Source organism: Myxocyprinus asiaticus, chromosome 33 (assembly GCF_019703515.2).
Source record: "Myxocyprinus asiaticus isolate MX2 ecotype Aquarium Trade chromosome 33, UBuf_Myxa_2, whole genome shotgun sequence".
NCBI lineage: Eukaryota > Metazoa > Chordata > Actinopteri > Cypriniformes > Catostomidae > Myxocyprinus > Myxocyprinus asiaticus.
This window is the reverse complement of record NC_059376.1, coordinates 36,093,408-36,107,007: the sequence shown is the minus strand read 5'-3', so window position 1 is coordinate 36,107,007 and position 13,600 is coordinate 36,093,408. Positions and strand designations below refer to the sequence as shown.

At 36.5% G+C, this 13,600-nt stretch overlaps 1 protein-coding gene across 1 annotated transcript in view; it reads right to left on the bottom strand.

Annotated features, from left to right (window-relative positions):
- The window catches only part of LOC127423947 (PHD finger protein 19-like), a 40,489-nt gene extending 29,050 nt beyond the window's left edge, over nucleotides 1–11,439 (bottom strand). The window contains exons 1-8 of the mRNA XM_051668663.1: nucleotides 11,267–11,439; nucleotides 9,188–9,393; nucleotides 8,619–8,700; nucleotides 8,332–8,427; nucleotides 5,278–5,372; nucleotides 4,557–4,705; nucleotides 2,013–2,108; nucleotides 306–374 (exon numbers count right to left, since the gene is read on the bottom strand). Of these exons, the coding sequence (XP_051524623.1) occupies nucleotides 306–374; nucleotides 2,013–2,108; nucleotides 4,557–4,705; nucleotides 5,278–5,372; nucleotides 8,332–8,427; nucleotides 8,619–8,700; nucleotides 9,188–9,367 (767 nt within the window). The 5' untranslated portion in view covers nucleotides 9,368–9,393; nucleotides 11,267–11,439. The remainder of the gene's footprint in view (nucleotides 1–305; nucleotides 375–2,012; nucleotides 2,109–4,556; nucleotides 4,706–5,277; nucleotides 5,373–8,331; nucleotides 8,428–8,618; nucleotides 8,701–9,187; nucleotides 9,394–11,266) is intronic.
- Nucleotides 11,440–13,600: the final 2,161 nt, after the last annotated feature.

Genomic DNA, 13,600 nt, shown 5'->3' with positions numbered 1-13,600 from the left:
CACATCCAGCTCAGTGTATTTCAACAGTAATTCCCTGCTATCATAAGAAGACCTCTCCACACCAAACCTTTGGTTTAAATGACTATTTATCATTTGGGACAAAAAGCCGGAATCAATGTCCAGACAACTCTATGCTGAAAAAAACACAATGTACACTCTTCCTGAAATAGCAGGGTGCTCAAGAGAAAGCTCATGGATGGAGAGCTCTGGCCCACATCAATCACAGGCCAACACTTTGACTACATAATTTTGACACAGATCGGGGCACAATCATTCTCAAGGGGAAAGAGAGTGCTGCCATTTACCATCTGAGAGCCAGCCGCTTGATGTATTCCATTCCTTTATTGCACACTGCACAAATGAACAAGTAAAACCTGGGAGGCAAAAGACAGAAAAAAGTGAAGTCGTTTAAACTACGCACATTCAAGAGGTACAAATGGTGCTGCGTACAAAGAAATACCGTTTTCAATAGTGCAATTATGAGCTTTTAAAAATCTCCAAATGCATGTCAACTTCTATGTGGGACGCTAGAGTAAGTTTGCTTTAAAAATCAATAATCATCAACGCTAGCATGTTGCAAATAGAATTTTGCCTTTGGTGATCACATTCATTGATCTTTCAGAAAAGCAATGGCTTATATCGCAATCGTATAAAAAGTCAATTGCTTTTCAGGAAGATTATTGGTTTCCGGGGAAGCAAAAGATCAGAAATCCATATGGGAACTTGACAGGATCTTGATTAATGGTGCAGTTCTTTTACTATTTGGCTGAAAAAACTGTGTAAGTTAAGGAAAAATTGGAAAAAGAACTTAAACATATTTCTGTGGAGAAAAATGGTTTTGAATCTCATTAAGTTACATATTTTTATAATTGGAAAGAATTATACTTAACAGTATATAAATAGAATATTTAATGCATTTTTAGAATTATTACATATGTATTATTCATGCAAACACATTAGATACATTAGTTAGATATTTTAGGACACCAACAATTACAAAAATGAAATGATTTGATTGTCATTAGTTTGGATCATCATTGTGGAGAAAGAAACTTAAAAAGTGGGATAATATTTTTAATATAACATTCTATAAATCCGCTATTTACATTGTGATTTATTGGAACCTGAAAACAGATCTATAAACTGCTCTTCTCTATTTATAAACTACATATTCTCCAGATACAGTATTTCTTGTTGTAGCTTTAAAGGGGATAACTGTGAATTGCCAAAAACACTGAGATGTACCAACATCTGAATCTTGTATTCAATGTTTATTAGAGGTCGACCGATAATGGACCTCTTTAGCTGATACCAATCACTAAGGTGGCGGAATAGGCAGAAAACATATTAATCGGACGATGGTTTTTAAAATAAATTTATACAATAATACAAAAATATCTTAGTCCCCCTTACTATGATTGGCACATATATAGAGGAAAAAATGAATGAAATCCCTAATGCAGTTAATTGCGCAACCATAATTTTTTTAATTTTAAGATTTGGACATTTAACTAAAAAAAAAAAAAAAAAACCTTAAATACACATGGGACTCTTATTTTGAAATGACAGAGCCTTGGCTCTGTTACAATGTAAAAAGACTGTTAGTATTTATAAAGTTAAGCCTTTTATAATGTTTATATTCACCAGATGAAGATGAATATATAGGTTCCCTCGCTTCAGTTCAGAACTATCTGCATAGATTTTTGCTGATAACCGATCTATCGGCACAGATTAATCATAAAACCGATATATTGGTCTATCCCTAATGTTTATGATACTTCTTATGGAGTATGATATGGAGGAAATGATCTATAACTTAAGGCAAGAAATGCAGAGGGGGCATTGGTTGACGCTTTCTCTATCTACTTTTATTTATTAGGGTAAAATTTATGCAAATCTTCTTCTTCTTCTTATTATTATTATTATTATATTGCCTTATCTATAACTGTAATGCATTCAACTTCAAAGATCTTTAAAAAAAAAAATAGCTGGCCATGTTGCTTTCTACATACCTATCTCCAAACATCATGGATTCCTGCAGGCATTGTGTACACGCTTCATGAAACCACTGCTCACAGCGAAAACACTGCAGCATTTTCAGGTACCACCTAGTGGGATAATTAGATAAGCATTTTAAATGAGTTCTCATCAGACAGAAAACACAAAGACCTTACAGACCAATTTAATTTCAGCATCAACAAAAAACAGAAACAAAACTTAAAGATAAACTAGAAGGTGGGGTTGATATAGTAGCACTAAGCTATCTTTGTTTGCATTAACGGCATTGCTCACCCAAAATGTTCTCACCCTCATCGTTCCAAACCTGTATGACTTTATTTCTTATTAGGGGTGTAAATCGCAAGCTTCATCACAATACAATCTTATATCGGTTCTCTTAGTTAGCGATCCAATGTTTCCAAAAGTCCGCCACGGTACGATTTCGATTCGATTCAGGGGCCTGCGATCAATATTATGATATTATGAGCCTATTTTACACACTCAATGACATTTTTTATCTAACAAATGCAACCAAAATATTATTTTAGTGAGCTCTCTTAAAAAAGCAAATCCTGTTTCCACATTGGGACATCCATAACAAAATAAGGTACTTCAGTTGTTGACAAAAATGATAAATATAAAAAATAAAGTCACATACACGTGATGCTCAATCGTTTGATAACAGCTAATTGACTTGTGGAGTGAGGGAAACAATACAGTGACAATTTTTCATCTTTACAACAGTCAAAGTCAATCCAAAATACTTACAGTAAATACCCATGACAGGAGATTTTGTGCTTTCCTTGTTTTTTCTTGGCTACAACTTCTACAGTTGAATTGAAAAATTCTGTAACAGTTCACTGTGATAAATGTTAGTAAGGGTGATGATGTGTGTAGATGTGACAAGTCTTGTAATTGATGCTGGTGCAGGGCAGGTGTTTTCGCTTTCCCTTGTCAGTGCTGTTCAGAATAGTGGGACTGTTTAGCTGTTTGACATGGTTGAATTGCTTCAAAGCGCTTTAAAATAGAAAATCCTCATGTACAATTCAAATGTGTTGCATGCACCACGATATCGAGAGAAGCCTGATTTTAACGTGCATGTGATCGGCACTGTGCTATCCTGTCACCGGAGCTCGCGGCCAGATCAGAGTGCAACTTCAGGCTTCAATCACTCCGCACACATCCGTGTCCCATATGGGAAGCACATTTAGTGCTTATACGTGAGATGAATATCGTAAGGTTGCTGCATCACCTGACGGAAATGCATACGGACATGGCTGGTATGAGAGTGTTCAAATAGAGCTGTATCTTAAAAAATATACATCGATGTTTACATGCCGAAACGATGCCGTTGCATTGTTGGTTATTTGATTGATGCATAGATCCAGATTGATGGATCATTACACCACAATTTCTTATGTGTAACATTAAAGGACAGAAATGTCAAGATTATCACTTTCCATATTTTCAATACTAGCAAAACCAATCGTACGCCTTCAGAAGATTTGGAATATGATAAACAAGTTGCATGGACTACTTTTATGATACTTTTGGGTCCTATTTTAAGCTTTAAAGTGAGTAAATATCAACTGCCATTGTATTGAAAAGTTTTGTTTGTTTGTTTTTTAACTCCATGCCAGCTTCTATGGATATCTTCAAGAAGTACAGGGGTGTTCCGCATAAGAAAGTCAGACAGAAATGACATAGGATGAGTAAATTATGATGCCATTTTAATTTTGGAGTTAACTATTCTTTTAACAAGATTAGACCAGGGGTTTTCAAACTGTGGTCTGGGAAACCCCAGAGGGCCACAAAGTGAAAAAAAAAAAAAAAAATTATAATAATAATAATAAAAAATAAAAAAAAGAGTGAAACAGTTAACATTCACAGAGTATGACATTGTTAATATTTCATTCTGCTTTCTAAATACTGGTCAAAAATCATGAGATCAATTGCAGTTATTGTATTGACAGCCATCACTTTTTAACAGTAATAAATAAAAAACTAAAAATGTGCATATTTTGTAAAAAAAAAAAAAAAAAAAAATATATATATATATATATATATATATATATATATATATATATATTGTGAAAATCGCTTTTGAAAATGTTTCTCTTCAGATTTATATATTTAACATTTTGCAGATAATATTTTTCACATTTCTTTAGGCATTAGTACAATATAAAGTTGGTTATTTAAACATGCATTTTGCTAATTATTTAATTAAAAAACATGTTGTCTTTACAAAATTCTACTATTTTTCTCAAACATTATAAAAGGGTATTTAAACATGCAAATATGTAGTTGCTTTGAAAGGGGTCCCTCACAGGGAGATCATTATACAGTATTTGGGGGTCCTTGGCAACAAAAAGTTTGTAATTCCGTCTTAGACAATTAGCTCAGTATTCACTGGATATTTCTAGAAACTGGAGTGTGAGCAACTATATATGTCTAGACCTCCAGAGTGATGAAATCATGGAAGGCTCCAAACAAAAAGAAAATAAAAGCAGCAGGACAGAGGAAGCCAAAGAGCATGTGAGACGAGGCAGACTCACTCTCCAGGTCCTCCACAGTAACAGTAGCACTGCTGATGGTTTGTACGATGCAATGAGTCCCACTCCAGCTCGTCTGGATTATAACTCAGCACCTGCTTCATGGCCTGCAGCGCTTTAGCGATCGGCCCTTTTTTCAGAGCTCCCCCTTTCTGGCACATAAAGAAACACAAACATCAGCGTGGTGGTGCAGTGTTACCGGTCCAATTCATTTATATCCATGACAAAAAAAACATAGATGACTGATATCATTTCATCTTTGCAAGGATAAACATTTCATGTGCCCTGGAAGGATTACAAGACAAACAGGCTCTGAGGCTCGGTTCTAAAACCTAGTGAGCTGCCTACGTAGGCAGCATTTTAAGGCATCATTAGGGACGCAAAGGCAGTTCCAAAATGTAGGAGGCATAATTATGCTGTCTTCTTAGATAAAACAATAAAAATAGATAATAGATTATTAAAAAAAATCTATCCATGCTGGATGAAACAAGAGAAATATTGATCATAAATATACTTACAATTCACTCAGTACCAGAGACTTCATATAAAATTGCTCAATCTTATTAAATATAACCTATATTATTACTATATACACTATATTTACTGTATGTGCATGTAGCATTATTATATCACCTTGGTTTGCTGGTGGATATAGATTAAATGACATAGTGGATATACTGTAGATATGAACGACATTCAAAAGGTCTTGAACGGCTAGACTTACTCTAACAGCTAAAGCAAAAATGCACTTCCTGCAGAACCATGGGGACAGGTCAGCTGAGCTCTCCACCGGGGGCAAGTGGCAGAGCTGGTGGTAGCCTGAAGATGCAATACAAGCATGTAGAGGAAAGGAGGACAAATATTAGCACAAAAATAGACTCACTAAGACCCAATCAGATGTGTAAATATGAACAGCAGTGCTGAAGTCTACACTAATCCTTGAGACTTCAGAGAGCCACTTCTGAGTCCCATGTGAGTCATTACAGTAGAGCCACCTCACCAAAACCCCTTAAAGTCATCAAAGACACTCACAGTACTGCTCTATTTGCTTTATATACTGTATGGACTTTATAAAGCAAATTGAACCATGTTTCCTCACCAGTCTACATTTTCACAAGTACATGTTAATCAGTCATATCCACAGACAGAAAAGTTCCCCAGCCAAGACGTCAACCAGAATAACATAAAAATGTCTATTACTAGATTTTTACATTTTCTCAACAAAATGTAAGTGGTGCTTGCCTGTGCAGAAGTCACTGCCACAATGTAAGGGTGTTGTGGGTGGTTGCAATGGTGTTTTGTAGGGCCGAAAATACTGATTTTCCAATGAATCACAATCTAAAAAAGGTTAGTTCACCCAAAAATGAAAATTCATCATTTACTCACCCTCATGCCATCCCAGATGTATATGACTTTCTTTCTTCTTCTGAACACAAATGAAGAATTTTAGAAACACGTCTCAGCTCTGTTGGTCCATTCAATGCAAGTGAATGGTGGCCAGAACTTTGAAGCTCCAAAAAGCACATAAAGGCAGCATAAAAGTGGTACATAAGACTCCAGTGCTAAAATCCTTATCTTCTGAAGCAATATAATAGGTGTGGGTGAGAAACATATCAATATTTAAGTCATTTATTTTATAAATTCTCCTCCCTGCCTAGTAGGTGGTGATATACACAAAGAATGTGAATCGCCAAAAACAAAAAATTGGAAGTTAAAGTGGACAATTAATGTTAAGAAATACTTAAATAGTGATCTGTTTCTCACCCACACCTATCCTAACGCTTCTGAAGACATGGATTTTACTTTGATGCTGCCTTTATTTGCTTTTTTGAGCTTCAGAGTTCTGGCCACCATTCACTTGCATTGAATGGACCAACAGAGCTGAGATATTCTTATAAAATCCTTTTTTTTGTGTGTTCAGCAAAAGAAAGTAAGTTACACATCTGGGATGGCATGAAGGTGAGTAAATGATGAGAGAATTTTCATTTTTGGGTGAACTATTCCTTTAAACGTTCCCGATATTGATTCTTAAAGTTCCAAGGCCAATCTTTTACATTTACTTTAAAGTTTACTTCAGTTTTGGTTGTGTTGATAATTATATCCCTTACATATATAGCAATATAACTGGATCGTTTGGGCCCTGTTATTATGTTGTTAAATGTTGTAATATTTGGGACCATTGTTTCATAATGTACCAAGTTAAATGGTTCCCTATATAATTTACAGCATTAGCTAAGAGGGAATTTCTTTCATATTTAAGCACAATGGACATTATTTATAACTGAAATATATCCGAATGAATCAGAATCTAATCAAATCGAGAAATATGTTTCAAGCTCTTCTGATTTAAATCTGACATAACCCTCTAAATATTACTCTTTGAATTTTATCTAAACCCTTAAATTACTTTTGTTGGTGTTACCTAATGTAGTCAGGATGTTTCAGTCATATTAAATAATATTTTTTACTTCAATAAAACTAGTTAATTTAGATGTTACCACATAGATATGACTTAAGCATGTCCTCTATTGCAGTTTTTTTTTTTTTTTTTTTTTAATCATCTGTCAGGCAAAAATCAAAAGGCTGATCACTTAGAAAAGTAATAGTACACCTGCCGCATGATTTGAGCAATCAATCATTTCCGGAGCAAAAACAGTGCAGGATGAGTTTAATGCTTTGTGTTAGGTGTCTGTTCAAATCCCTTACTCCAAGCATGAGTAATAGTTACAGTGATGTCTGCCTTAACAAATGGAAAACTGAGAGTTTATGAGTCAACAATTCTTCATGATAAATAATTTATTTCCCGAGGCACAAAACAAGCTTTATACTGAGATAAATTCAAGTTTTGTGTCTTATACACCGATCAGCCAAAACATTAAAACCGCCTAATATTGTGTAGGTCCCCCTCGTGCCACCAAAACAGCGCCAACCCACATCTCAGAATAGCATTCTGAGATGCTATTCTTCTCACCACAATTGTACAGAGCGGTTATCTGAGTCACTGAAGACTTTGTCTGTTCAAACCAGTCTGGCCATTTTCTGTTGACCTCTCACATCAACAAGGCATATCCATCCACAGAACTAATCCCATTTTAGACAATTAGCTCAGTTTGTTTTTTTGGCACCATACGGAGTAAATTCTAGAAAATGTTGTGTGTGAAATCCCAGGAGATCAGCAGTTACAGAAATACTCAAACCAGCCTATCTGGCACCAAAAATCATGCCATGGTCCAAATCACTGAGATCAAATTTTTTCCCCATTCTGATGGTTGATGTGAACATTAACTGAAGCTCCTGACCCATATCTGCATGATTTTATACACTGCACTGCTGCCACATGATTGGCTGATTAGATAATCGCATGGATGATTGTTGGTGTCAGACAGGCTGGTTTGAGTATTTCTGCAACTGCTGATCTTCTGGGATTTTCACACACAACAGTCTCTAGAATACTCAGAATGGTGCCAAAAACAAAAAACATCCAGTGAGCGGCAGTTCTGCGGATGGAAACGCCTTGTTCATGAGAGAGGTTAACAGAGAATGGCCAGACTGGTTCGAACTGACAAAGTCTACGGTAACTCAGATAACCGCTCTGTACAATTGTGGTGAGAAGAATAACATCTCAGAGTGTTATTCTGAGATGCGGGTTGGCGCCGTTTTGGCGGCATGAGGGGGACCTAGACAATAGTAGGCAGGTGGTTTTGATGTTGTGGCTGGTCGGTGTATGTTGAGCTGGGATGCAGGCAGCACCCATCACTGCCTCAGAGTACAGACTCACCTATTCCACACTTCCCACAGATAAGGATTTCATTACCAGGATCCAGAGACATGTCAGAACACACTGAGCATTTAGGTTCCTCCCCAGGGACCCCCGCTGAGTAAGAAAAGGGGAGAGTAAAGCTTTGGTTACCTTGTTACAAGGCAGTAAACCCATATTTCCACACAGGCATCTCACAGAACACATTGACATATCATAAGCAGGTGCTTTCTAACCTGCTAATCAACAAATGGATTTAATCACTGGTACTTCTTCAGTATCTTTTGGGAGATTTTAAACACTCCTACCATGCTGTATGTCTTTCCAAAGCACCCAGAACTTGGAATTGTCTTCAAACGTCACAAAGCAACTCTGCTTTGAGGTGCTCACCTATAGGCAATGTGGAATGTGGAGAAAATTTTTAGTACTGTGATATGCAAATATAGACTGTAAAAACAAGAAATATACTGTATGTTTGCCAAATGAATTATTCATGATTAAGAAAGAATGCTATCAGGTCATGAATATCTCTCGTATCTATTCTCCTGAGACCCAGTAATTACATTTTGTATGCTGTAGAGCATTTTGTTGTTATGAATTTCCCTGAAACCATACATGTCACACTTTTAACAATCTTGGGGCCAGATTCACAAAAATCTTCTTAAAAAATCGTGTGTGTGTGTGTGTGTTTCTTATGCTCCAAATACTCCAATGACTAGAAAAAAATAAATAAATACAAACTTTTATTTATTTTTTTTTATATTTTTTTGCTGGGTCCAAGGAGGATATACAGTACAGTATGAGTAAAGGAAACAGAGGTGTACTGTGTTTTATATAGTTCAGGTGTATGTAAACCCCTACAGTAACAGTGACTCACTCTCTGGATCTTGCCCAAGTAGTAAAGGCCATCAGACCAGCGGCACAGCACGTACTGGCCCACGGTCAAGCTGGTCTCCTGGTCAATGCAGGTTTTTTCTCTTTTGGGAAGCAGGTGCTTGGGTTCCAAAGGTTCCGACCCGACTGACAGATAGCCGTCCAGGTAGGCCGTTTCCAACATGCTGACGGCAATCACACCTACACTTCCTGTAGACAAGCAGTAAAATGTTAAAGGCAACACTCACAAAAATCATGCAATATAGGTGGATTACATCAAGTTTTTCCACACTTCCATTTGCTGCTAAGAAAAGTTATTTTTGCATTACCCAAGGGTTTTCAAACTGGGGTCCCACAGGGCCAGAAGTGGGTTGTAGGTGACACACAAAAATCTTTGAAAAAAATGCTTTAAATATATATATATAACATCACCGGATTTGGCGTTATTACTATTTCATTCTGCTTTCTAAAGAAAGGGTTGTAAGGCTGTGTTCTCAGTAAAACTGCTTTGGAACAATATTTATTGTAATAAGCACTTTACGAATACATCTGAATTGAACTGAAAATGTTTCTCTTCAGATTTATACATTACATCTAACATTACTCTAATAGTAAAAATAAAAATGATAAGAAAAATATACACTTTAAACTTAATAATAAATGTAATGTAATGTCAAATGTAATGTTTTACTATAAATCTCCACTTTCACTTTCACATCCACATTCTTCTTTTGTTTTTTGGCAATTCGCATTCTCATTGCATATCGCCACCAACTGGTCGAGGCTGGACAAAGGTGGAGATTTAGAGGATAAAAGGATTTAAATATCTGTTGATATTGAAATCTGTTTCTCACCCACACCTATCATATCACTTCTGAAGACATGGATTTAACCACTGGAGTCCCATGGATTACTTTTAAGCTGCCTTTATGCACTTTTTGTATCTTCAAAGTTCTTGCAACCATTCACTTATATTGTATGGACCTACAGAGCTGAGAAATACTTCTTAAAAAACTTGGTTTGTGTTTTGCAGAAGAAAGAAAGTCATACACATCTGGGATGGCATGAGGGTAAATTAGTAAATGATTAGAGAATTTTCATTTTGGGTGAACTATTCCTTTAAAGAGATTGCACCCGCAAAGAGCAATTCCTAGCCGATGAAATGTTTAGAGCAAAACTAAAATATATATAATTGACTATAAAAACATTTCCATGACTCTCCATGACATTTTATTATTATTATTATTATTATTATTATTAATTTCAGGCCTGGGAAATCACAATTTTAACATTCCATTATATTTGTAGGTTTGTAAGGACCATGTGAATCCTGCATACTAGCATATAACAGTCCATGCTCTTAGGAAGGTCTATTTATGTTCATGATGGTTCTGACAACAGCACAGGAAAGGAATCCAGTTGCACTGCAAAGAGACTCGTCCAACCACAACAGTGCGCATGGGGACTACTGCCTGACTCAATCTCAACCCTGATGAGTTAAAAAGGGAGCAGAAAAAGAGAGTTGGTTGACTCATCGCCAGGATGTGAACTTCAGACTTAACTGATCATGGCCAGTTCTTTTTCTGCTGCCATGCCCCAGACTAGTTTTCCGAATATTCAAATTAATCGATACCAAAAGATAAGAATCACATTCTTTTTTTCGTACTAGAGTAAAAAAGATTGCGATTTCTCTCCGATCCAGAAAATTAGACAAAACTAATGCATCGAAAACTAATGCAAAGCATGCAAGCTTGCTTGAAAAAATATAAAGCAACTTTACAATCATGTACACTTTGCAAAAGTCTATAGCATAGTTACTTCGGTAAATCATAGCCAGCTCATAAATCTGCACAGAATCCCTCCCGATTTTAATACTGCTGGAAAACTTGCGCACTATCAAAACTTATCAGACAAGTTGACATGTAACCAAACACATGCACTTACATAGATATACGCTATTACTGTCTGATATGCATGATTTAGCTCGTCAGTTCAATGTAAACTGTAAATGTTACGCGCTAGAATGTTGAAGTTTTTGAATTAGAGTACAGTTACATTCAAACACATCTCGCTCTGACATTACCACTTTGATTTCTCTCCAGTCCCGGGTTTAAAACGCGCCAAAAAGTGTAGATACTCCTCCTTGGGAAGCCCGATATCCCATTCGCAATGTTTAAGAAAAGTTTCTGGTGTTTTTAGAGGAGCAGTGGCGCAGAAATGCAGTCTGTGTGCGTCGCCATTTTTTCACCTTTTCCCGCGAATCATTTACGTTTTGCTTATGTAATTAACATAACGCGATCATCATCCGCGTACAGGAAGTACAGCAGCAGCTGCCGCGAGGAGGGGCATACAGAAGCATATTACTCCTGTGGCAAAATAAAGCCATTACATGATTGTTGCTAGACAGACAGACAGACAGACGGAGAGACAGACAGACAGACAGACAGATAGATAGATAGATAGATAGATAGATAGATAGATAGATAGATAGATAGATAGATAGTATCTTTGTTAGTATTTGGTAGTATTGCCTTTAAACTGTTTAACTGGGGTTAAACGTTTTGGGTAGTCTTCCACAAGCTTCTCACAATAATTTGCTGGAATTTTGTCCCATTCCTCCAGACAGAACTGGTGTAACTGCGTCAGGTTTGTAGACCTCCTTGCTCGCACACACTTTTTTAGTTCTGCTCACAAATGTTTCTTCGGATTGAGGTCAGGGCTTTGTGATGGCCACTCCAATACCTTGACTTTGTTGTCCTTATGCCATTTTGCCACAACTTTGGAGGTATGCTTGGGATTATTGTCCATTTGGAAGACCCATTTGCCACTGAATTTTAACTTCCTGGCTGATGTCCTGATATGTTGCTTCAATATATCCACATAATTTTCCTTCCTCATGATGCCATCTATTTTGTGAAGTGCACCAGTCCCTCCTGTAACAAAGTACCCCCACAACATGATGCTGCCACCCCCATGCTTCATGGTTGGGATGGTGTTCTTTGGCTTGCAAGCCTCACCCTTTTTCCTCCAAACATAATGATGGTCATTATGGCCATTTTGTTTCATCAGACCAGAGGACATTTCCCCAAAAAGTAAGATCTTTGTCCCCATGTGCACTTGCAAACTGTAGTCTGGCTTTTGTATGGTGGTTTTGGAGCAGTGGCTTCTTCCTTGCTGAGCAGCCTTTCAGGTTATGTCGATATATGACTTGTTTTACTGTGGATATAGATACTTGTTTACCTGTTTCCTCCAGCGTCCTCACAAGGTCCTTTGCTGTTCTTCTGGGATTGATTTGCACTTTTCGCACCAAACTATGTTCATATCTAGGAGACAGAATGTGTCTCCTTCCTGAGTAGTATGATGGCTGCGTGGTCCCATGGTGTTTATTCTTGCGTGCTATTGTTTGTACAGATGAACGTGGTACCTTCAGGCGTTTGGAAATTGCTCCCAAGGAGAAACCAGATTTTTCTGATGTCTGATTTCTTTTGATTTTCCCATGATGTTAAGACAGACAGACAGATAGATAGATTATGATACAAACGCATGAAGTACTGTATATATATTACAGTGTTTCTCAATCTCTTTCTCTAAACTGTAAGTGCAGTTGTCACAACTGTTTTATGGGACATCACAACTCTATTGCATGTCTGAAAAATTTAGTAACTCACCCAAAACATTTAATTCATGCTTCAAAACCTATTTAGTGAGTCAGTAAATTGGCCAAATACAACCAAAATGAAAAGTCTTTTTGTCATTGTGTGAGCTGTACTGGTCAAAATATTTAGATGTTTTTTTCACTATGGCAGTCAGCCCTGGAAATGTTAGTTATATACAAATGTAATTTTTGTTCTACTTTTTTGTTGACACTGACTGCTTACTGTACTATACAAGAATGTCAGTTTTGTCTAGCTGAATACTATTGTGTATCACACTGAGCTTTTTAGATACTGATTTCAACAGTAGGTAAAGGTTTACTGGGAAAAGTCAATACTGTACACTACTGTAGTACACAGAAAAATGATATGCACATTTGTATGTATACAGTAAATGTATTTTTGTAGCAATGTGTTACATGTAAACAGATCATTTACATGTCCATTTTTACACATTTCTTACATGTGAAGTCATATATAGTGAACAGAAAATTGCTACAAAATGACATCCATGCCAAAAAAAAATAAAATAAATAAAATAAAAACAATGAAAAAACCTGCAGTAGTTCTGTAAAAAACAATAAAGTGTACCTCCTCACAGTACGTAACACTACAAGTTCCCATCTTCTTGGTGGACATTCTGGTGCTCTTGTTGGTCTGGCCAGAGATTTTTCAGACATCACAAATATTCCATGTCATAGATATTTATGGACATTAGAAATAAAAGACTAAAAATAAAGTGAAGCGTAAAATCAAGTAAGGAG